Below are 26,560 nucleotides of genomic sequence, written 5' to 3' on the forward strand. Positions count from 1 at the left end.
CCTCTTCTTACTACAACTGTGAGCTTGCAATCCAAGCTTTTATAACGCTCCCTGCTCATTCAAAATATGTATCTGATGTGCAAAGTTGTCAATCACCTACATGAGCTCTAATCTTTTCTGAGCTGACTTTGATTCACTGACAAATTATAAAACTAAAGTGAAAAACAACCTCTTCACATTTCACATTTTAAATCTGTGTTGTTTACTGTCTGAAGAAGAAGCAGGGGCATGACATAATTACCTCTGCATTTTAAACAGATCATTAAGAAAGCAGTATGAGGGCAGAGCTAGAAGAACGCCCAGAGAAGGAACAAAGAGGTCAGAGGACTGCCAGGATAGAATGAACTCCTAGAACTCAAGGAAAATAAAGAATTTCAAAACCAAGGAGAAGATAAGCATGGTCCACAGACACAGACTAGGATATACAGCAGCAGTAATTGATTGGAGGATCTGGTGGGAGAGCCCCGCTACTCAAATATTCTTGGCACAAGATGACTATACTCTGAGACTGAGTGTGCCTCTTTGGGAGAAAGCCATGATGGAAGAAGGAACCAGTCTAGAAAATCAGACTGTCCAACCCAACCAAGTGATGAGATTAATGGGTCACATCCAGCTTCCCCTCCCATCCACCCATGGCACAATCAACTACTCCCTGAAAGGCCTGGCAATACACCATGGAGGGATATGGCAGCCCTCATGCCATCACCTTTAAAAGCCAGGATGGCAACACAAGCCCTTGCCATGCACCAAAACTGTACTTTTTGGGATCTGATAAACCACTAAAATTCTTTGCTAAGTTCTCAAAACTGTTATTAAAACATGATATAGATCTCCTATTGATAAATTTTCCTTATACTGAAGGATTCCAACAAAGCAGTGAACTGACATTACACTGAGTGTCTAATCAGCTTTCAGTTCACCAGGAAAAGTCAGGCTCCTCTTCTGTTGGGAACGCCATCAAATACTCAATTGGAACTTAACGGGATCCTCTACAGTCTTCTATCTCTTAGGTCATGATGACACTAATGAGGATGAATAGATCTAGTCCATTTGTCCCCTAATTAAGTTGGTCTGGCTGATCTCCAGCACACACATCACCTCCACTTGCAAATTAAGTGCCATTTCATTTTATGGATCTCAACAAGCAAAGTGTACACAGAAAACTTACCAATGGCTTTAATTGATTCTCCTGGAAAAAGTGGAGCCTCTTCCATCTGTGCCAGCTTATTTCCATCCCTTAGAGCCTGGCAAAAACAAACAAACAAACAAAAAACAAAACAAACAACAAACAAAAAACACCAAACAGGAGTAAATCTCACTTTCTGTATACCTGTGAAAAATTTTGATGTTCTGTGATGTCACTATAAGGCTACAGAAGCGTGCAAAATAAGCACCCAACCCCTCAAAAGACAATTTCAAAGCTCAGCATCACAAGACATCATGCTGCATATTCTAGCAAATTGTTACAACATATTTAAATTTCACAGTTAGGAAGCATTAATACAGAAATGGCTTGACATGACAGAAAGATACTGTAATAACTACACAGATAACTATTAAAAGGTGTCTCTAGAATTTGCAAATAAGGTCAGAAAAAGGTTACCTTCTGAGCATGAAACTAATACAAATAAAACCAACATGAGCTATAGGTGCTTAGCTAACTGTAGAAATAACCCAGCCTATGAGACAGTTTGGGAAGGCCAGAAGCCTAATTAAAATAACCAGAGAACAGTCTCAGTACAGTACATAACTAGGAGAGGCCTACGCTTTGGTACTGCAGCCCAGCTGTGTGTGTGTGTGCGCGCGCGTGCGCTTGTGCACACGGACATGCATGCGCAAAGTGTATGACCAGGGACATAAAGAGTGAAGTTCTCAGTGTTCACCCAGTCCAGGCCATGAGAGTGTGCTCTCATCTGGCAGGCAACAATATGCAATCCCTACTGCGGAGCAGGGTGTTTTCATCAGGCACGTCCCAAGACAATTCACTTTGCAGTAATTTCACACTCACCAAGAAAATTGCTAATGATTTACTAGGTTTCCTGGCTACAATGATGCTAGGAAAAGGATACCTTAGATGGCCAGAAGAATACATGCCCACGTTTTAAAATTAGCAGATTGGCACTGCAGCTCAGTAGCCAGTCCCTTGTGAGCTTGGTTGGATAGTGCCAGATAATTGAGAGGAGGTGAGAAAATGGTGTTCTTGAACTACGAAGTTAGGGACCAAAGCCTGAACTCGGGGCCTACTCCGAGGTACCGGCACCCTGTGAAATGCTGCCAAGGAAACCAGTCACTTTCTCCTCGGCATCTCTGACATACTGTGTCATGAATAAGAATAAGGTGATCAAAACCCCCAGCAATTCTAAAGCTGTATTTCACAGAGCATTACTTTCCCAAGAGATGTGAATAGTCTTAAAAATAAATAAATAAATAAAAGTTCGGGAAATGCTGGGTTAAGCAAAACAAGTTCAGCTGCCTTTTTTTTTTTTTTTTTGAGATGGAGTCTCGCTTTGTCACCAGGCTAGAGTGCAGTGGCTCAATCTCGGTTCACTGCAACCTCTGCCTCCTGGGTTCAAGCAATTCTCCTGCCTCAGCCTCCCAAGTAGCTGGGACTACAGGCGCGCGCCACCAGGCCCGGCTAATTTTTGTATTTTTAGTAGAGATGTGGTTTCACCACCTTGGCCAGGATGGTCTCGATCTCTTGACCTCGTGATCCACCCGCCTCGGCCTCCCAAAATGCTGGGATTACAGGCGTGAGCCACCGCGCCTGGCCTCAGCTGCTTTTTTCAGTGAGACATCTTTAGTGTGTTAATGCACACCGAATCAGCAAGAGGGCGCTAGAGTATAATGCATTTCTCATACCTATTTGATCGGGACTGCTTTTCCACCTGTTAACGTCGGAGGCCACTAGTGTTCAGTGGAAAACAGGTCGAATAATACTCAGTTTTCAGCATAATTTTGTAAAGCAAAATATTTTTAAATGGATGTCTTTTATAATTCTAAATTACTGAAAATTCAAAATAGTAATTATTTTCATAGTTGCAAGAATATTTCACTATGTTTTATTAAAGGACTTAAAGGTCAGTTTAGAAATACTACACATAGCAGTTTCATCAAATTTTATAAAAGGAAGAAAGCCAAACTATAAATAGCAAATTTAATGTTAAATGTTGGTCAGGGGTATGTTAATTCTACTGGGAGAGCACAAAATGACATGGTCCATCCTCCTCCTTATCGAAAGGTGCATGGTTAAAATAATATAGATTAGGAATCATCATTACCTCCAAACAGTCAATTCAATTCAAATTTTTAGTCCAGACTGGTTTTTAAAGACATTTTCAGCCAAAATTTTTTGGAAGTTAACACATTAAGGGTGGGCGTGGAGAATGATTAATGGATTCATTTTTATACTCACATCTGTTTTGGAAATATATTTTATGCAATAAAGCATAAACTTACATGTATACTTATAAATGTCTGGTTTTAGAAACCCTAAAAGATCTCCAATCTTAGAAGCCTTAATTTGAAAGTCTGCTTTATTGCCTGAACTAGTGACTAATTGTATAGCATCTCACGAAGTGAGAAAGCTACTTTAATCAATATCAGAGTTTTAAATTACTTCAAATGTTATATATTGTTAAAGCGAAATATTTTAATGGCTAAATATTATCATGTATTATACAGACTTAAGTTTCTTATATGTTAAAATTAAATGGAAGTAGATTATTTTGAAATATCATTACTAAAGCAAGCTGCTTTAATCAACTGAATCTAGAGGAGCTTAGGAAAGGTATGACTCTCTCTATTTAGAGCAAGCCACATCAAACATTTGAAAGTCCTCAATCCAGGACTAATAAAATGTTGCATATAGGAGACAGAGGTGATTAGGACCATTTTAAGAATACACAATGCTCTCAAGATAGAAGTTGAAAATCAAGCATTTCTCTTCTCTTCCCATAGTCATGTCAAGTTTGGCTTGAAACTTCTGTGCATTTATATGTCAGTGAGACATAGTAAGGCAAATCTCTTACTAATGATAAATCTGGAACATGCTTTTTAAATGGCAAAAAAGAACAACTATTGGAATAAAACAAAGATGTGACCCAATTGCTTCAGATTTCCCCATAGGAGATTCCTTTTGTAAAAGAAACACATTTAGCTTTAGCAAAGAAACTCAAGAGGAGAAGAGTTTTAAAAGCTTGGAGGTTTTTTGTTTGCTTTGGTGAGTATAGTAGATTCCCTTTATGAAGCTGCTGTTAGGAGAAGGGACTCACACTTATGCTACGTTAAGCTTTTACTGCAACTACGAGGTTGCACAGGACATGATTTGACCCTTGATTTATCCAACCCATGTTCAGCACAATCAAAGGATGGAATATTCTTATGAACTAAATTTGATTTCATAAACACACCCATTCCTCTTGGTGCCGTGGCTCAAAGTGCTGCCCAACTGGGGAACTCCCTCTGATGACCTCATCCCAACTTTGTTCCAGTGACCCTGAAGGTCTAGCAGAAGTCTGCCAGCTCCCTGAATTTGTTCCTGAGGGCTCCAGCCCACCCAACAACCCTGACCTCTTTGCTACTTTTCTCCTTAGCCTGAATCCAAGCCACCAGGTGGATAGTTTATATAATGGTTGCATGCCAAAAGTAGTGGCTTTCAAACTGGGCTCTTCAAGTTGCTTCCGGGGTCACTAAAGGAGGGTGAGGCTGGATGATGGTGGACAATGGTGCAGCTGAGCACCTGGGGCATGCCACGCATCCCTGGAGCTGCTCTTCTCTTGGTTTCACATAAGCATTGGGGAAAGTACTGCAGCTTTAAAAGACTCCAGAGAGGGTCTAGAGGTACTGAGCGGAGTAAGCACTCAGGAATACTCTATGAATAATTTTGTATTCTGATTAATATATGTACCAATTCCACAACTATCTACATGGTACCAGGTACTATGTTGGGCACAGATCATGCATATTTGAAGACAGCAAAGAGTGCACCCTCAAGGAGCACCCTTAGCATATGTATCTGTCCTCTCTATGTCTATGTAAAGGCACTGCAGAATCCAACCGTGATGGAGGTCATTAACCCCATCAATAACCCTATATGGGCAAACCGAGAAACACAGACAAACAATTTCTAGTTGACAAAATGTTGGATAAACCAATTTTTGCAAATAATGTCATATGGAATCTACCAAATTTGGACAGGAGGGCACTACTATTGTGGTAAAAGCATCTGGAAAGTCTAGAATGAAATGGCTTCTAAATACATGATCTGTAGCTACAAACAGATGAACATGTAGAACTTGCCACTGATCAGCTTCAGCTTCAGAAGGTAGCCATTGTGTTCTTCCTGAATCTCCTGCACAGCACCAGGTGCATGGACAAGAAAAAGCAAAGAGGAGAAAGAGAAACACGTGCAAACAGACAGGTGAAAGGACAGAATTTCTTTTTTAAGGAGACAGTAAGCATGTAAAAGTCGACACACCTTTCATGACTTTGCAAATCACAACATTTTCCCCCTTGGAGTTAAGGAAATAACGTGTAGGCCATCTATAGCATCCTCAGCCTAAAATGGAGTATCTACTCTGTGTTTGTGTTGGGGTAGAAAAATGAAAAGCAAACAAACATCACGAATTTCAAAGAAGGTACTGTCTTTTTAAAACCAAGCAATACACAGCATATAGCAAAGAAACAAAATAACAGGCACATAATGTGCTCACAGAAAATAAAGCATACCACAGAAATCTGGTAAAGGGCAAAGTCAAGCCAAAATACAAAGGCAGTTTATAGACATGTATTTTAAACACAGTAAGTATTCATATTACATTGCTCAGGGATCAATTCCACTGCACACATGCATGTATCACATGCTGGAGATTATATACATATATGTGTGTGTGTGTGTATACACACATATATACACATGTCTGTTTCTTATTGCTTATTGCTAATTAAATTCTGTGATTTATAAATCAATATCATATTAAATATTTCTAATTACAGTATCAACACACTTCCAAGAAACGGCTAAAAGGCCACACATCTTTATTTAATTTTTTCCAATCCCTTTAAAGGTATACTGTCCTTAATTTCCTTATAGAATCTATTATTTTTTTGAAACTTTAAAATTGGGCTTTTTATTCAGCAGTTGGTAAAAAGAATATGAATACTGAAGATGACAAGATTGTAATCTCTTTTTAAAGTTCTATCAAGTCTCTGAGGCTAAAAATATTCAAGTTAGCCTATATATATTTTTGCTTCATGAAACTTTGGTTGCAATGACTATCGTTTTTACAAAGGCAACCAGTGAAGAAATAGTAAAACTTTAAAAGAATTTACTGTTTCCCCCTTTCCATTTTTGTCAATCAAGTCCAATAACTCCTTAATGTACTTTTATATTTTATCATCAGATTGAATTCAGTGCACAGTTGGTATAGTTTAGCACACTTCAAGGCAGTGTAATTTTTCAGTGCAGCCAGTTTTTTGAAATTTCCATTTTTTAAACATAAAGAAAATCGAATCATTAAGTTTTAGAAACAGAAAACTCAATGAACAAAAATACAACATTTCAAAGTTCATGCAAGTGTAAAGCCAAGCACTAATATTTAACAATGTGAATCAATGAAAGAAAATGATTCTCACGAGCAAAAGAAAACATGGTGAAAACAAGACTAAACAAAGGAAAACCAACTAGAACAACAAGACTTAACTTGCTTATTTTTGTACTACTTCATTGGCTTCAATAAGATTAAAACTTTTAAACTGAAGTTCTTATACTATCAAAATCCACATTGTTTTCCTTGAATAGAAATAGGTTAATTTTCTATCTGTTAAATGCATGCACATTACCAATCTTTGTCTTGCTTTATGAATATTCTGAAATAAAGGGAAGGAAAATCATGAGGAAAACATAAGCTATAACCCACTATATCTGTATTTTAAAAAATAGTAACTGGGATTGATTTTGCTAAATTTAACTTCAAGATTAGCACTTCTGCTTTTTGGATTCAACATGCAAACACAAACATGACTTGAAATCTTACTTAGATAGGACAGCCAACTAACCATTTTTTTTAGTTGCTAAATTCTGTAGCATGAATTACACAATAAACAAGATTAAAAGAGACCTCAGTAGCCCTAGACTTACAACCCCCGTCATGAATATCCATTTGGTCATAATTCATGTAGTACAACAAAAGTCAGTATTGCACACTGGTAACAATTTTAGCATCCTGCCCTCACACACATTGGCTTTTATTGCACATAAAAACACTGTAACAAATAAAGCGTTTCTAGTGAACACTTAAAGCTATAACACAGCAGAGCAATTGATCTGAGTGATTCATAAAAATCAGTGAGAAGGTAAAGAACACTAAATAGACTAAGTGTTCGATAAAGCACAGACACACACAAGCAGGAGGCCATCTGCTGAAAGCCAAATATCCTTACCCTTATATCAGGCCTCCTGAAAACTGTTAGTTAAAATACAGAATATCATCATCATGGACATGTTACTATTGACCTGTGAAAGATGCCATTAAGTTCAACAGCCCATTCCCTAAAAAACATCATAATCCTCTAAGTAAAACCAACAAGATCAATCCTAACACATTTGCCCTCTTAAGTTTCATTCGATATCAGATCAATCCTAACACATTTGTCCTATAATTTTCAGGGAAGTCTATGATTTGGAGAAACGTGTCGCCCTTAGGCTAAGACTAACTACATTACCTTAAACGAAAACCCCTTCTGTCAAGTGCTATTACAAGCTATTGTGAACAGGCTGTGTTCAAAAAGTTCATTAGTTTCCGTTTGGAATACTGAATGCATTTTCCCCAAAAAACCAATGATAAAAAAAAAAAAAAAAAAAGCAGTTATATGTCCAAACCAGCCCAGGAAAACAAAACCAAAAAACCACAGAAATCCCCACCTTGGACCCAGAGCAAGCACAGCTCAGCTATATTGCATTGATGGTATCATAAAGCTGAGTTAACTGCAAAGCTTAACCTGGTTTCTATTGAAATTACATTTCCAATTCATACTTGGGACTCCAGAATTAAACTCCCCGATGTGGCCGCCACTGAGAGGAGGGTGCCTGCTCCCCGCCACAGCACCAGCTGCACGGCCAAAGGGGAGCTCCAGGCGGGAAGAGGTAAGTGGCTGTTCCTGGAGGGGAGGGAAAGCCCAGTTTTATTCAGCAAGGACACTGATTTTAGCAACAACATTCTTGTTGTGCCTGAGGCCTGTGAATCCTAATTGAACATGCAGCATACACATTCAGAAAGCCCTGGTCAGAAGGAATGGCAGGAATTTTTAAAAAGCAAATAGTTGTAATAGCCTGGGAAGATTTTAACCATCTCTGTTCCCCATTCCAAAGTCTGAAATCCTATCTTCTGACCACTGAATGTTCTATGAAAGCAAATCATCAGAAAAGAATCACTGGAGGTTCTTACTAGCTTTACGGTTTCACTCAGGATGCATAAGATCACATGACACAGATTCAAAAAAATCACTGTATTATCATTAAAATAATCTTTGAAGTCATTAAAAGGTCTCTGAATTAAGTGATGGTATAGCTAAAAGACAAAGTCTATACATAAGTTACTAAACAAAGAGTATTCAGACTAAGAAGCTTAAATTTGTCTTTTTGTGGGAGGATGGATATGTTTACCTTAATTGTGGTGATGGCCTTACATGTGTGTATTTATGTCAAAGCTTATCAAATTGCATACTTTAAATATTTGAGGTTTATCATTTGTCAACTACACATCAAGAAATTTGATAATAAATAAAAGTAGTATATGCTTATGGCAATAAAAACCTCAAAATAGTAAGTCTCTCAGAGCTTCATTCCCCAGTAATAACCACACTTAACTAGATCTATTTTTAATTCTGAGAATTGCTTCCATTGTGATAGTTATGCTTCCATTTCTTGATTTGTCAACTTTAACAGTGTCTATTAACCTCCCATTTTAAAAGATGAGAAAATTAACTCTCAAACTACTACCTCCCTCTTCCCAATCTCTGTTGATTGAAATGCTAATTTTGAGTTCTTTTGTTTTCCTTCAGCAGCTGCTGCATCACAAAAAACACTCATGATTTTTATGTTTCAGATACTCTTCTAAGCACTGTATTAACTCATTTTATTCTCAGAACAACCTCGTAAGATAAAAACTATTATGGACGGGTGCAGTGGCTCACGTCTGTAATCCCAGCACTTTGGGAGGCTGAGGCAAGTGGATCACTTGAAGTCAGGGTTCGAGACCAGCCTGACCAACATGGTGAAACCCCACCTCTACTAAAAATACAGAAAATTAGCCGGGCGTGGTGCCAGGCACCTGTAATTCCACCTACTTGGGAGGCTGAGGCAGGAGAATCACTTGAACCTGGGAGGCGGAGGTTGCAGGGAGCCGAGATCACACCACTGCACTCCAGCCTGGGCAAGAGCCAGACTCTGTTTCAAACGAAACAAAACAAAACCAAAACCAAAAACAAAAAAAACACCTATTACTGGTCCCATGTTTTGACAAGAAAACCAAGGCGCAGTTTAAGTAACCTGGCTGAGTTCAAGGTGGCAGAGCAAGTAGTTAAACCCCAGAAGTCTGGTTCTGGATTTGTGCCCATAACAACTCTACTATACTGCCTCAGCATGGCGCCTCTATCATCAGACCGTTTAAACTACAGCCCTAAACCTATTTTGACTCCTCAAATGTTAAATATCTCTTAACTCCCTTCAGGTTTTTTGAAGAAATCAATACCACTAACCCTTCCTCCACCTCTCTACCTCCCAACCTCCATTCTGTAACTACAATTAATGTTTTGATGCTTTGTCTATAAATTGATAGTAAAAACTGAAAACTAAAAAATAACATTCACAATAAAATCTTTATGAAAATATTGTCCACTGCAGAACCAAATTGTGCAACTGAACCTTGATATGATTTGGACGTTGTCCCCTCTAAATCTCATGGTGGATTCTAATCCCCAGTGTTGGAGGTGGGGCTTGGTGGGAGGTGTTTGGGTCATGGGGGTGGATCTCTCACGGCTGGGCACTGTCTTTGAGCTAGTGAATGAATGCTTTTGAGATCTGGTTATTTAACAGTGTGTGCCACCTCCCGCTGCCTTGCTCCCACTCTGGCCATGTGAGACAGCAGCATCTCCTTTGCTTTCCACCATGATTGTTAGCTTCCTGAGGCCTCCCCAGAAGCCATGCAGATCCCAGCACTATGCTTCCTGTTAAACCTACAGAACTGTGAGCCCAGTAAACCTCTTTACAAATTACCCAGTCTCAGGTATTTCTTTATAGCAATGTGAGAACAGCCTAACACAAACCTCATATATGGGAGTTATAACTTCTTGTCAATAGGCCTTTGCCACTAGAAGGAGAAACTAACTTGAAAAAGGGTGCAAAGGGGTGAGATGATAATCTGCTTTTAAACTCACATAATTCTTTGCCTACTGCCATGAAATCCTCGGTGTTCTTGGTATTGTTGGGGGGAGAAGGTCAATGGAGGCTTACCCAAAAGTCTCTAAGTTGATACATATTATGTTTTCTCTGGATCACCATGTCCCTCTCCTGAAATAAGCCATTTCAAACACATGCACAGAGCTTCATTTTCTTCTTAAATGTGATTCTGATGGAAGTCACAGGAGAACAGGTTGTAAGCCAGGAGGCCTGGAAGCCAGCTCTCGCTGATGATACACAGCTTCCTAATGCCTGCATTCTGGGCCTCACTTTCGACACATAAAATGAGGGGAGTCTATGGGATGACTGCCAGGACCCTACCAGTTCCCAGCTCCCAAGGATTTGGGGTATCTAGGCCTCAGTAGAAGACTAAAGAAAACATCTCCCAAACTGAGGCTAAGGGAGATAAATCGGCATAGTGGTTAAAAGGACACACTCCAGAGTGAAATCCCAGCTCCAGCACCTACTTACTGGCCACAGGACCTCAGGCAAGCCACACACCCCCAGCTTGGAATCTTAGTCTCCTCTTCTCTAAATGGGAGATGTCGAGTGCACCTCCCTTGCAGATTGTTGGCAGAGTTAAATCAGTTAAGACAATTGTACCTGGGGTGGATAAGTAACCTTTTCCAGTTGATGAGTCTCAGCTGCCCCAACTTGTGCCGCAACTATTTTCACACACCCCACATCCCCTCCCTCAACTCCTAAACATGTCAAGAACCTATGAGAAGGTGCAAAAACAGTTGATAGGGATCTTAATCTATTTAAGAAAGCAAGCGTACAGCGCCAAAGTTAATGTTACTGGCCCTTGTCGTGCTCTAAATGGCTTTCACTAAATCAAGAAAAAGTAACAAAATTCAAATTTGTGTGAAAGTTTGTGTTGGGAATAAAACTCCCTTCCTCTGTCCTTCAGGGCACTCCCAAGCAGTGAGGTGAGGGCTTCTGTTGACCACTTGCTTTGGGTGGACTTGGGTAAGGGAGCCAGTATACTTTGCCCTTCTAGGATCTGCCTGCCAGAGAGACCCTGAGAGTACAGCCTGGTCTTCCAAGCCTGTGGAGATTTCACCTATGTGGGCCCTGCCCGGAGAGATTGGCAGCAGTTGTCCAGGGCTACCTTTGGGTGCACATGTTTAACTCTAGAATGATGAACGAGGCAGCCCACCTAAATCAGCCCCTCCCAGCCAACTTTTGTCAATGAATAAAGCTGATACTGTGGTCTAAACTGTTTGGCTCCAGTTTTAATTCTTGAAAAGGTAACAGTTGACACCCTGAAATCCCCAAAGTGCGAAAGTATTTCAGAAAGTTTTCAAATGCAGCCAGTACTAGTACTACAAATAATAACAAGCAGTTACTGAAGGCTTACTATTACACCGGTACAGTACTAATGCTTTATGAGTTAGCTCAACCCTCCAGCCACCCATATGACAAACAAGGGAACTGAGGCAGTGAGAGGCATGGTAACTTGCCCTAGGCCATATAGCCAGCGGCAGCACAGCAGGGATTCAAACCAAAGCTGGCTGGCTTTAGCAAGCATGCTCCTGACCCCAACACAGCCCCACCTAAATCTGTTTCCCTTTTTGAGGGAGCTGACAAAGACCCTTAACTCCCAGAATGCCCTACTCTGCCCTGCTCTCTCCTTCCACCACAACTTGTTTACATGTCTATTTTAACACTTACCACAGGCCAACTTGTACTGTCATTTTCTGTGTCTCTTGGCCTGACTATGAACCCCATGCAGCCCAGCCCAGCCCCTTGCACATAATAGGTACTCACATCATGTTTCTGGAAGTGGAGTAGTGTTCAGCAATGACAACACACTCCTCTTGTATTTGTTCTTACACATTATATTTTTGTAGAGTAACAGCGTACAGTAAATGAGCATTTGTATTCCATCCATATGTCACCTCATTTAATATATTCAATCTCTGTTTTAATATCCATTATACAGATGAAGACACTGAGACTCAACAAGGTCAACTAACTTGTTAGGCAGCTTGTTAGTTACGGGGCTGGGATTCAAGGTAAAGTGATCTGACTCCAAATTTTATCTTTTGGATAAAGCACATGAGAAAATTCTAAGTCAAATAAATATCAGTTTTTTTATAAATTAGTTGTCTTTGAACGTATGCCCCTAAGAGGCTTCTTCTCAATAAAACATTGTAATATTGGAGTAAAAACTCCACTATTTTCTGCCTTAGGCATAAAGTCTATAAATATTTTTCCTTTAGCAATCAGATTGCTACAAAATACGTATTTTAAAAAAAAGGTTTTACTCTGCTAAGAAGTTGGGACTGTCAGTCAGGAGATGGTTCTTGCTCTAGTAAAACTGAGCATGTTTATTGAAGCCTCAATAACCAGAAGTCCATGCAGGCCAATAAAAATCTAAAATAGTCTTCCCAATACATTTTTTAACAACGTCATCAAAATACAACCCTGGGCCAGGTGCAGTGGCTTACACCTTGGCTTCCCAGTACTTTGGAGGCCAAGGCAGAAGGACTGCTTGAGTCCAGGAGTCCGAGACCAGCCCAGGTAACATAAGGAGACTCCATCTCTACAAAAAATAAAAATTAGCTGGGTGTGGTGACACATGCCTGTAGTCCCAGCTACTCAGGAGGCCAAGGCGGGAGGATCACTTGAGCCTAGGAGGTCAAAGCTGCAGTGAGCCTTGATGGTGCCACTGCACTCCAACCTGGGCAACAGAGCAAGACCCTATCTCCAAAAGAAAAAAAAAAGTACAACCCTGGTTTTTGGGAAATTAGTCACACCTAAACCTTACCTGATACCTTTGTCAAATCTCGACTGAAACAATCACTCTTAAGGCCCACCATGAAATGTGGCAAATGAGCTGTTCGTTTCTATCCTGGCTGAAGTATGCTGGCCCAATTTCCATTTACAAAAGTAATGAGTATATTGTTAATTGACTAGTAGAAGGATAATTGTTGATATTCTTGTTGTTAACTAATTTATTATAAGAAACATAATAGTTAACTTCTAACATCTTTTTTAGCATAACTGTATTTTTCAGTTGTTATAAATACAATGATACAAATTTTTACATGCAATATGGAATCATTCAGCAGTCTAAAAATCTTGACTTTTAAAATTAAACTTTAAAGTTTGGGATATTGTAGAACCACATGCAGTTGTGAGAAATAATACAGATTCCATGTACCAGTCACCCAATTTCCTCAATTGTAGCATATTACAAAACTATAGTACAATATCAGACCCAGGATATTGGCATTGATTACAATCAAGATGTAGAAAAATGTCATCACTACAATGAACTCTACTGTTGACCTTTTATAGCCACATTTTACTCCCCTCCCTGCTTTCCTCTCTTCTTGGCCCCTGGCAACCATTCATTTATCTTTATTTCTATCACTTTGCCATTTGAAGAATGTCGTATCAATGAAGTCATACAGTATGTAACCTTTTGGTACTGTCATTATTTTACTCACGTAATTCCTTAAGATTCATCCAAGTTGCTTGTGTGTATCATTATTTCTTTTTATTGTTGAGTAATATAGTCCATAGCATGGATGTACTACAATTTGTTTAACAATACACCTGATGAAGAACATCTGGGTGGGTTCCAGTTTTTGGCGATTATGAATAAAATTGTTAAAAACATTCATGTACAGGTTTTTATGCAAACATAAGATTTAATTTGTCTTGGACAAATGCCCAGGAGTACAATTGTTCGGTCATATGGCAGGTGCACATTTCGTTTTTAAGAAACTGCCAGACTGTTTTCCAGAGTGGCTGTACCATTTTACATTCCCATCAGCAATCAGTGAATAATCTGGTTCTCCACATTTCGTGTTGTCACTTTTCAAAAATTTCTAACCATTCCGATAGGATGTAGTGATATCTCACTGTGACTTTAATTTACATTCCCCTATTGAGAAATGATCCGAACGTCTTTTCACGTGCTTACCTGCCATGTGTATATCTTCTTTGTTGAGATGCTTCATATTTTTTGCTCATTTTCTAATTGGATGGTTTGATGTTTTTACTGTCGAGTTTCAAATATTCCTTATATATTCTAAATACTAGTCATCTGTCAGATATGAGGTATGCATCTATTTTCTTCCACTCTGTAGCTTGTCTTTTCATCTTAACAGAGTCTTTCATAGAGCAAAAGGTTTTACATTTTGATCAATTTTTCCTTTTATGGATTGTGCTTTTGGTGTAAAGTTTAAGAAGAATGATTTATCTAGCCCCAGATCCTTAAGGTTTTCTTTTTTCTCTAAAAGTTTTATATTTTTAAGTTTGTGATTCATTTTGAGTTAATTTTTGTATAAGATGTGAGACTTAGATCAAGATATTTTGTTTGTTGTTTGTCTATAGATGTCCAATTACTCCAGCAGCATTTGTTGAAAAGTCTATCTTTCAACCATTAATTGTTTTCATGTCTTGGTGGAAAAAAAAAAATCAGTTGAGCATATTTCTGTGGGATGACTTGTAGGTTCTCTGCTCTGTTCCATTGATCTATGTGTCTGTACCTCTGCCATAGTCTTGATTACTGTACCTATACGACATGTCTTGAAGTCATTTAGACTGATTCTTCCCACTTTATTCTTCAAAATTGTTTCAGCTACTTCAGTTCCTTTGCCTTTCCATATAAGTTTTAATCTATATCTACAAAAAAATCTTTCTGGGATTTCGATAGGAATTGTGCTAAATGTGTATATCAATTAGGGGAGAAGTGACATTTTCCTATATTGAATCATCCAAATACATGAACAACGCTGTATGTATCCATTATTTAGATCTTCTTTGATTTCTTTAATCAATATTTGGTAGTTTTCAGCATATGAGTCCTGTTCATGTCTTATTAGATTTATACTTGCTATGATTGGAATACATCCCCAAAATTTCATAAGAAAATATTTGCAAATCACATCTGTGGCAAGGTATTAATAGCTAGAACACATAAAAAAAAAAAAAAAAAAAAAAAAAACTCCTACATCTCAACAGCAACAACAAAAACCACAAACATCACAAATAACAAGTGTTGGCAAGAACATCAAGAATTAGAACCCTTGTGTACTGTTGGAAGGAATGTAAATGGTACAGCCACTGTAGGGGTTCAAACACGTGCCCTAAATTTCATGTATTGGAAACTAAATCCCCAAATTCATGTTTATTGAAGGCAGGGCCTTTGGAAAGTAATTGGGATTAGACATGGTCATTAGGGTAGGGCTTCCATGATGGGACTGGTGACTTTATAAGAAGAGAGATCTGAGCTAGCAGGTTTGCTCTATCTTGCCATGTGATGTCTCCTGCCATGTCATGACGCAGCAGGAAGGCCCCGACCAGATGCTCACCTCTCATACTTGGACTTCCTAGCCTCTAGAACTGAAAGTAGTACATTTATTTTCTTTATAAATTACCCAGTCTGTGGCATTCTGTTACAGCAGCAGAAAATGGACTAAGACAATACCTAAGTATTTCATTGTTATAATACTAATGTAAATGCACTGTGTTTTTAATGTTGGTCTCCACGTGTTGCTAGTACATAGAAATGCAACTGACTTTTGTATATTAATCTTATATCTATATTGTCTTGTATCCTGTGACCTTGCTAAACTCACTTATTCGTTTTAGGAGGTTTTCTTGCTGTGTTCTTTCTTCCTTCCTGGTGTCTCAGGATTCCTCCTTTTATTGCTTCCTTTCTGTTCAGAGAACTTTCATTAGCCATTCTTTTAGGATAGGTACGCTAGTGACAACTTCTCTTCCAGTTTTCCTTCATCTGAAAATGTCTTGATTTCCTCTTCATTCCTGTAGCATATTTTTACATGGTTGACTTTTTTCTTTTGGCACTTGAAAAATGTTGTGCCACTTCCTTCTGACCTTCATGGTTTCTGATGAAAAATCCACTGTCATTAGAATTAATTTTTCTTATAGGTAAAGTGTTATTTCTCTTACTACTTTCAATATTTTTTTCTTTGTTTTCAGTTTTCAGAAATTTGACTATAATGTGTCTTTGTGTGAATCTGGGGGGATTTCTCTCATTTGGGATTCACTCAACTTCTTGAATCTGTAGGCTTATGTGTTTTGCCAAATTTGGGGAGCTTTCAGCCATTACTTCTTCAGGTGCTTTTTCAGCCCCATCCCCTCTCTCTCCTTTGGGACTTTGATGACATAAGTGTTAGATCTTTTGTTATACTCCCACAAGTCCCTGAGGCTCTGTTCATTTATCTCTGTTACTCAAATGGGTAATTTCTATTGTTCGATTTTCAAGTTCACAGATTCTTTTTGTCTGTCCTCTCTATTATGGTGTTGAACCTATCCTTTGAGTTATTTCATTTATTGTATTTTCTAGTTTTAAAATTTCCATCTGGTTCTTCTTTGTCTCTTACATTTCTTTGTGGAAACTTTTCTTTTTTTTTTTTTTTTTTTCATTGTTTGTTTCAAGCGTATCTGTAACTGCTTATTGCTTATAAAAAAGCAATTTTATGATGACTTCTTTAAAATCTAACATCTCTATCATCTCAGTTTTGACATCTATTGATTCTCTTTTTTCATTCAGTTTGAGATCTTCCTTATTCTTGGTATAACGAGTGCTTTTTCATTAACATCTGCACAGTTGGGGCATTATGTTTTAAGACTCTGGGTCTTATTCAAACCTTCTGTTTAAGCTAGCTTTCTCTGACACTGCTCCAAGAGAAGAGGGGCACTACTTCATTACTTCTAGATAGGGGTGGGAGTCCAGGTTCCCTACTCAGCCTCCACTGACACTGCAGAGTGGAGGGCTCCTCATTACTGCTGAGCAGGGGTGAGAGTTCTAGCTCCCACAGAAACCTCCCTGGCTGAGAGAAAAAGGGGTGCCTCATTGTTGCCCTTGATATGGCCTCTACTGACACCACACTAGAAGGGGCAACCTGTCTACCAATGGATGACAGTGAAAGTCATGACTCTTCACCAGGTCTCCCCTAATACCACCACCACTCCAGGGAGTTGGTATGCCTCAGTATAACCTGGCAAAGGTCAAAATCAGGCTCTCCCAACTGGCTTTGCTGGTGGGGTGGGTGTGGGTCATAATTTTTTTCTGTGGTGTTTGGCTGGAGTAGAGTAGTTAGTGTGTTTTCTTTTTGCTAGGTGCCCCTTTCCTGGTCCTCTGGCTAGACAGAGCAGGCTTTTCTTATCTGCGCCTGTTGGCATTTCTGACTCACTGGTTTCTTCAGCAATGAGTCTGGGACATATGCGGCAAAAACAAACCCAGGAAACTCACAACCATGTCATTCCCTGGGTCTTGAGGTCCCTAGCTAGTCTGCCTTTTCTACCTTTCAGAGTATTCTTATGTTTATTTTGTAGATAATATCCAAGGTTTTTAGTTGTACTTAGTAAGAAGAATAAGAGAAAATATATTTGCTCCATGTTTTCCAGAAACAGAAGTCTAAATCTTAACATTTTAAAGAAATAATTATTTCCCACAAAAACAATGATAGGATAGCACTCTTGTATCTATTACAGTGGTTACAAACTGGAGGCCTATGGTACCATAGGTTTTTTAAAAAAAATTAATTGCTTTTAGGTGGGCATTCTATACTCTCCAGTTCTCTACAGCACTCCTCCATGTCTGCCTAGATTTGTGAACTGTCCCATGAAGGCATCTGAGTTTGCAACCTCTGATTTATAAGTCACGAGGCCAGGCTATAGATTACAGACGTAGATTTTGAAAGTTCATGTTTCTAAAGTTTCCCTTTTCATAGACTAGGGCCCAATTTAAGAAATGTTAACCAAGACTCAGCTCAAGCACAATGAAGCCTTTCCTATACTCTGCCTTCGGCTTCCCTCCAAACGTAATTACTGTACTATCCTATCCAACGATTAAACTTAGTACAAGGTCCTCTCCATTTTCTCATTTTTCTTCAGAATGTTTAGAGAAGAGATATAGCTACTGTGTGTGTGGGGGTGAGGGAAGGAGAACAGAGAAGAGGTGATGATAATGATGAAGCAAGAGGAAGGAAGATGATCACATTAAAACTACAGTGTCCTCAGGAAGGGGAACATCACACACCAGGTCCTATTGTGGGGAGTGGGGGGGAAGGATAGCATTAGGAGATATACCTAATGTAAATGACGAGTTAATGGGTGCAACACACCAACATGGCACATGTATACATATGTAACAAACCTGCATGTTGTGCACATGTACCCTAGAACTTAAAGTATAATAATAATAATAAAACTATAGTGTCCTAATTTTCATAAAGCTGGCCCAAATCAAATTCTTTTGAACACAATTGAGTAATGTTCTAGCAAGAAAGGCATTTAGAAGTGAATAATCTAATCCAAGTCCCTTTATCCTTCCAGATAAGGAAACTGAGCCTGAGAGACTATACAAGGTCACAAGCTAACCAATATTGTTTATACCACCCCATCATGTTCTCTTTTCATAGCCTAGTCCTACTTTCCAAACAATGGAAGCTGTGATCAACTATGTCACTTCTACCAATAGTTCCTAAAAATGTTTCCATTTTAACTGTATTATTTCGTCTAATCTACAGATTACATTCGAATTTTCTTCTTAAAATTTCTGACAAATTCAAGAGAGATTTTTTACCATTTGTTAGCCTAGTAAAAATGAAAGCAATTGAGTTGGTAGTGGAGGGGGGACAAGCAAAACAAATATTTTATTACATTTTGTCTAATAGTCTTAATTATCAGGCCAGTCTTCAGGACGACTCGGTATTAAATCAGGCATTTATTAATTTAGCTGCCCCACAATTCAGTATAATAGCTATCCACTCTTTCAGCTGGGACAATGCTTGCCAAACTTGCCATTTCACATACCACCTCAACAAGTTTGGTTTGCTGTATCTGCAAACTGCCCATACTATTTTATACTTATCTTTATATTGATTTAAAATCTATTCCTTTTTAATACTTTGCCTGCTCTAAGCCATAACATCCACTAAATCACAAGCCTGATGTGCTGATTTTTCTAATACACAAGAAAATAATTACATAGCTACTAAAATATGTCCATGGACATACTGTCTAAACTCATCTCATGTGATACCAGCGATATTCTGTACTTTAGATGAGCTGACCCTGGGCTGACAATTTATTATATGAGTAAATAAGAAAGTAATTATTCTCCAATATCTGAGTTGCTAATTATTCAGATTCTTAGTAATATACCAGAAATACAGGGTCCAATCACCAATTTCAACAGATATAAACTCAGGAAGCCTAGGTTTTCAGATTTTATCATGCATAAGAAATATATGAGACTCTTGTTTCCTTGCCTCAGAGACTCTGATTCAGTAAATCTGGAATGGAGCCCAGGAAGCTGCATTTTTACAGGTACTCCAGGGAATGCTGTTTTCAGAAGACCCAAGGGTCACATTTTGAAAAACAGTGGATGAGGCCAGGTGTGGTGGCTGACACCTGTAATCCCAGCACTTTGGGAGGCCGAGGTGGGAGGATCACTTGAGCCCAGGAGTTCAAGACCAGCCTGGGCAACATAGTGAGACCCCATCTCTATTAAAAAAAAAAAAAAGAAGAAGAAGAAGAAGAAGAAAGAATGAAAAGCAGTGGATGGGAATGGGGTGGGACAAAATCTTACAATCACTCTAGCTTTTCAATAGGATGACTTGAGTTCAAATCCCAAGTCTAACTGTATGACCCTAAGCAAGTCATTTCACCTCTCTAGGCCTCGGTTTCCTCATCTGTTAAATAATGATTGTAATAATAGCTACCTCAATGGACTTTTTTAAGAAGCAGGATCTCTCTATGTTGTCCAGGCTAGAATGCATTGGCTTTTCACAAATGCGATCGCAGCACACTGCAGCCTTGAATTCCTGGATTCAAGTGATCCTCCCATCTTAGCCTTCCAAGTAGCTGAGACTACAGGCCACCACACCCAGGTTCACTGGGTTGTTTTAAGGCTTAAATGGATGACATGTCAAAAAGCATTACAAAACCACAGAGCTTATATATGTTAGAGGGTTGATAATGATGATGATGACATAGAACCATTCTCGACAGCCTGTTACAACACAGAAGACAATCGGCATTTCAAATAAGATGCCAAGCGCTCTGCTCCATATAAACATCTGCTCCCATTTAATTACTGACGTTGAGTTTAATCTATAATAAATTAGCCCCCAAATTAAGTGTGTATTTCAAATAAGACATTTACACAATAGATAATTTCAAATATCAACTGATGAATGCAACTTAAATCCTCAAGGAACTTTATCTGGATCTTCAGGGTCAACCCCATGCAATAGCTCCCATGCCAGCAGGGTCCCAAAGGCCCATTTTGGTTAGCCTGATTTTAAGAACTACTTTATAGGGAACATGTACAATTATCTTTGTGGTTTAGAAATATTTTATGTATTTATTACATAAAAAAACCTCTCCTTGAAGAAAGTGTAACAACCCTGAATTATAAATTTAACACCAACTTTTCAGATTTAGCTACAGGGCAAATATAACAAAGACAATTATAAAACATGCTCCCTTACAATAATTCATCAAAGACTTTAGCTATGATCTGATGTAGGAACTTAATTTCCAAAAGAAAGAAAGCCTTATTTTTTCTGAATACCATCTGTTCAACCATTCCAACATGAGCTAATTCTGCTACACAAAATTTGTAAATAGACTAAGATTGAAAAAACTTAGTTGCTTCATGTTAAAGTACAGATTCAGTCTGATCTATTCATGTAATGTTAGAAAGCTATGCACACAGTCGACATCCAATCTTTTATAGGACACACACAACACTAACAACTATTCAACCTTAATGAAAACATTACAGTTAACTCATAATTGTCCATAAAGAAAATCACCCCAAGGTGTGACAGCTATTCTGTGCTAATATGGGTTCTTAAGTCTCTCTACTCAGCAGGCAGTTTCTCAGCTAAGGTGCAGGCAATAGGGCAACTGGAACTGGTGCAATCCACAGCTGGCCAGTGACCAGTCATTCACGCATCGGTGATGCAAAAAATGCTTCTCCCACCTGGAGACAGTGTGTTTGTCCGGCCAGGTTTTAAGGTCCAGGAGCCCTAGCTGCTCTTTTATGGGCAAACATGAACACCAGATAGCAGGAAAAACTATTAAGAAATATACTGTCTTCTAGCTGGGCAGATTATCCCATTGCTGCTCGTCCACAGCTACGCCTTCCTTTGGTAGGCATAACCAACAGCATCTGCCAGTTGGGATGAAGCAAGAGACAGCACCATAGCCAAATCTCAACGAGTTGGCCTCCTGAGCCTGTTTCTGCACTTGTTATTACCCTATGAGCTCTAAAGAGAAACTGAAGATAAAGCTCCTAAACAAGGAGCACCTACTAAGAATTAATTCGGATCTTTACTGTAATTCTTGATATTTGTAAGATTTGATGTCTGGCAAGGACCATGATTTTGAGAGATTGTTAACTAATGGTAGTCTGGGATATCAAATGCATTTTACACACACTTGTGAAAATCAATCATCTCTTACTAGCAGGCAAAAAGACTACTAATAAACAGAAACCTCAATTTAGGCAAACATCACTACTGAAATATAAATGTGATTTCATTTAATGTACCTATTAATAGCTTATTGACGTTAAAACGAAGTTAGTCTTTAGCCTTAACAAAGATGGAGCAAGCGATTTTTTTTGGTTTGTTAATTGATTCAATATTTATTGAGCAACCATTATGCTCCAGGATTTTGCCTGGGAAGCCAGTTGTGAGGAAAACTGCCCTAGTCTCTGCTGACAAGGAGCTTATCACTTAAATTTAGAATAAGCAGGGAATCTAACTTTTAAAATAAACAAAAAGATTTTCACTTCAGTAAGGACTGAAAAATGAGGCTGCCCATACAATACTCTTTTGAGATTTTGGAAAGGTTTTTATACGTTCTAGTATCACATGTTAATGCTGAATACTCACAGATAACACATTAAAAAATTGTGAAGTTAGGGAAGTATTGTACATCAAGATACTTTCTGAAACTCACAATACTAACAAAGAAGCTATATGCATTTATTATTATAAAATGGAACTTGATTTTTAAAAGAATCATTGTCATCTAAAGACAGCTTCTCCTTTCAATTACAAAACTATGACTATATGTACTGGATACTGGTAAAATTTCTCTTCTACATTTTAGATCTAACAACAGAGAACCTCTCGTCCTTATTCTCCAGCAAATGGCCATGTTGCATCAAAGGGCCAACGGCTCACTTGAATTAAAACTGCAAAGCTTCTTGGCTACTTAGCATACTGAAAATGAATTAAACACTCAATGTTGCTTACCTTGTAATCTCTGGATACATTTTCTGATGTCACTGAACCTGAAATCTGACTAGAAATTGTAGCAGCTATAAGCTGTTTACACCATTCAACATGTGATCCTGTAGGACTAAAAAAAAATAGCATGGATTACAAAATGTTATAGGATCTCAGTGAAAAACTAGCACTGAATAGGAATATGATAATATTTCTTTTTTTAGATGAACTAACTGGACTCTTTGGTTACCTTTACATTTAATCTAAGAACTGAAATAGCAACTGACAACTAGGAAATAAGATTAGGTTCCAGGTTAATTTTAAATGAATCACCCAATTTTCTCAAAAAATTGAAGATTCTAGATGTAGTTAAGCTTACTATTGTCTACCATTTAATGGAATTTTACTCTATTAAAATTATACAGAAGAAATACTTTTTTTTTTTTTTTTTTTTGAGATGGGGTCTCACTCTGTCGCCCAGGCTGGAGTGCAGTGGCGCAATCTCAGCTCACTGCACCTTCCACGTTCAAGAGATCCTCCCACCTCAGCCTCCCATGTAGCTGGCACTACAGGCACATGCCACCATGCCCGGCTTTTGTGTGTGTGTGTGGTAGACAGAGTTTTGCCATGTTTCCCAGGCTAGTCTTGAATTCCTGGGCTCAAGTGATCCACCTGCCTTAGCCTCCCAAAGTGCTAGGATTACAGGCATGAGCCACCGCACCCACCCGGGAGAAATATGTGAAATATTTATCTTACAGCATAGGCTTTTCAAACATTCAATCAATTTCATGTTGGTAATTTTAAATCTAGAAAATAGTGTACTTTTGAGTGAAGCAAAGTGACTCAGAAGAAGATCATGAGATTTATAAATTACAGCCTAGAAAAATGACATTCTCTGTGTAGTATTAACAATACCTTACACTTCTATAAGTGCTTTGACAACGTACAAATGGTTTTTATTTTTTATTTCTTTTTTTTTTTTTTTGAGACAGAGTCTTGCTCTGTCACCCAGGCTGGAGTGCAGTGGCACGATCTCGGCCCACTGTTACCTTTGCCCTTCTGGGTTCAAGCAATTCTCCTGCCTCAGCCTCCCTAGTAGCTGGGATTACAGGCGTGTGCCATCATGCCTGGCTAATTTTTGTATTTTTTAGTAGATATGGGTTTTCACCGTGTTGGCCAGGCTGGTCTCGAACTCCTGACCTCAGGTGATCCGCCTGCCTTGGCCTCCCAAAGTGCTGGGATTACAAGCACAAATGGTTTTTATTATATCAGAGCCTCACAACCACGGTGTGATGAGAAGGCAGAACAGGGACTAGACGACTTGTCTTTGAGGAGAGAAAATTGAGGCACAGAGGTGGCATGCCCTGTGAGAAAGTAGCTGTCCTCAACAGGACATGGAACAACCAATAGTGACTGACTCACTGCACTGAAGCCAGCAGCACAGACGCGAGCCAACCGCTTTATATGAAAACACAGCAGTGCAAAGAAAATGTCATCTTTCACTCCCACAGAGCTCTGAGGCATCAAAGCATTTTCACACATGTAGCCTTGCCCAGCCTCACAGTGACCCATTTTACAGACGAAAAAATTAAGGCCCAGTTTTGCCCAAGGTCACACGACTGGCAAGTGGTCAGGCTGTACTCACCTGACCTAAAAGACCACATAAGCCAACTAGGCAGTGAGAGATTTAACAATTGCCCCCAGAGGCCGGGTTCCTCTCACATTTGGCAAAACACTAAGAAATCAAGCTAGAGGGCTAAGAATACTGACAAAAGTTTACCTTGCAGGTAGCTTTCACTGTAAGGAATGTTTCAGGCCTTTTAAAAAAATCACATCACTGATTAAACCCACACTCACATATCTGAAGGACAGAAACCCCTGGAATCCCCAGGCAATATGGAAAATGACCCAAAGAGTAAAACAAAGAAAACGGAAGTTCTGTGCTAGTGATCCCAATTGCAGTCTCTGATCAAAACAGACCAGAGGTTATCTGTGTGGTTGAAAATACTGAACGAGCAGAAACTCCTATCACATGCCAGGAATCTATATACCACAATTTCGACCTGAGGGGTAGAAGGAGGGAAAAGAGAGAAATTTGTTTCCTTCTTAAAGGTTAAGTCACTTTCATTCCCGCGTATATCATACTTTTCTTGTCATAATGCCTTTTTCTGTCAGCACCCACCAGTTGCAAACACAGGAAGAAACTGCAGAAACCCAACTGTTGAGCATGAGTGTGACCTGTTATTACCACCTGCCCAGCATGCCTCCCCCTTCTTCTGATAAGGACCCTCCTCTTTACTTTGGGGAACTGCCCTTCCCCACATCATAGGCTTCTGCGGGGGAAAGTGGAGAAGAAGGCTGACCCCTTCCTCCACCTGCTCCCACTTGTAGGTGAGTTACCTAGGACCAGCCAATCCCAGGCTTTCCTCTTGGATCCTGAAATACATGGATCTGCATCCAGAGCTGCTGGAGGCCACTCCCACCCACCCCACCCCTACCATCTTAAGGAACTCACAGGGATTAAAAAGTGAGAGGAAAAAAAAGAGAGAGAGAGAGATGGGGAGTCCCGACAACACCGTTTGCAATCCTGGCCTCAACTGTGCCTATGGCCATCTCTCCTCCTATCTGGAGCAGTTCTGTGAGCCAGGACATCTCATTTGGCTTATGCTAGATTGAACGGTGGTTTCTGTCACCTGCAACCAGAAGCATCCTGGCCAATGTAGTTACACACAGTGAAACATAGTGGGCTAGCAGACAGGAGGCCTGGACATGAGTCCTGCTTCTGTCACCAGCTAACTCCATGATCTTTGGCAAGACACATCCTCTTACAGGACCACAGCTTCCTCATTATTAATTACAGTATTCAGAGCAGAAGTGAAGGCCCCATAGTCCAAGGGACATGGCCAAGTCCCACCCATAGAGCCAGGTTCCATTCTAGAGGTCACTCTTCAAAGAAAACTGTGAATCTGAGCTTGTTGAGATGACAGAACTGAGAAAGGAGGCCATGATTCCTCCCCCACCCCTTCTCTGTAGTCTGTGCAATTGCCCTCTATACTCCTGGTGTCAGTAACTACTTACAGGCTGGAGGCTCCCAGCTCTGTTTCTCCAAACTGGACTCTCCTGATCTCAATGCTGATGTTCCTACAAGACACGTCCACTAGTTTGGCCCAGAGACCCTGCTAATTCAACCTGTCTAAACCAGCATCAGCCGCTCAGCCCCACAACCTACTCCGCTCCTGTGTTTCCTAACTCAGGGCGCAGCACAGCCAGTTACCCTTCCCCCACATGCTAGAAAGCTGAGGTTTGTCTTGAAGCCCACCCAGCACTTCCCCCTCACATCTGAATGGTCACCATGTCGGGTCACTCTTACCTGGTAAGTATCTTGAAAATCCACCCAGCCCTATTCCTAGTCCAACTCCCCTTTCCAGACCCTCATCATTCTTCTGTGAACTCCACGTGCCTCGTGTATTTAAGCCTCACCTATAAGCCCATGACTCCCCAGTTTGAATCTCCAGCTCAGACAACCCTGAACTCCAGGCTCAGATAGAACAACTATATCTTTGACATCTATTCTGGGACATATCATTGGCATCTCAAAATTAATATGTCCAGAGCGAAGAGCCTGCTATTTTCTAACCCTGCTCCATCTTAGAGAGACCTCTCCATCTCAGCAACACAATTTTCCCACAAGCTAAAGTTCTGGAACTCTCCCAGATTCTTCTCTCATACCAAACAACCAATCTTCAGCAAACCCCATTGGCTCTACCCTGCAGGTCTTCAAATTACATCTAGAATCTGACCACTTCTCCCCTCCTCTGCTCCACTCTGGCCTGAGCCACCATCTCACTTGGCTTACAATAGCCTCCTA

General features: G+C 39.5%; 1 protein-coding gene across 1 annotated transcript in view; it reads right to left on the reverse strand.

Moving 5' to 3' along the window:
• Positions 1-26,560, reverse strand: part of MTMR1 (myotubularin related protein 1) — a 74,937-nt gene that overhangs the window by 46,346 nt on the left and 2,031 nt on the right. The window contains 4 exon segments of the mRNA XM_033202073.1: positions 1,169-1,244; positions 5,295-5,326; positions 5,329-5,350; positions 22,720-22,825. Coding sequence (XP_033057964.1) covers positions 1,169-1,244; positions 5,295-5,326; positions 5,329-5,350; positions 22,720-22,825 — 236 coding nt within the window.

The sequence above is a fragment of the Trachypithecus francoisi genome, unplaced genomic scaffold (genome assembly GCF_009764315.1).
Source record: "Trachypithecus francoisi isolate TF-2019V2 unplaced genomic scaffold, Tfra_2.0 Lachesis_group6, whole genome shotgun sequence".
Taxonomy (NCBI): Eukaryota; Metazoa; Chordata; class Mammalia; order Primates; family Cercopithecidae; genus Trachypithecus; species Trachypithecus francoisi.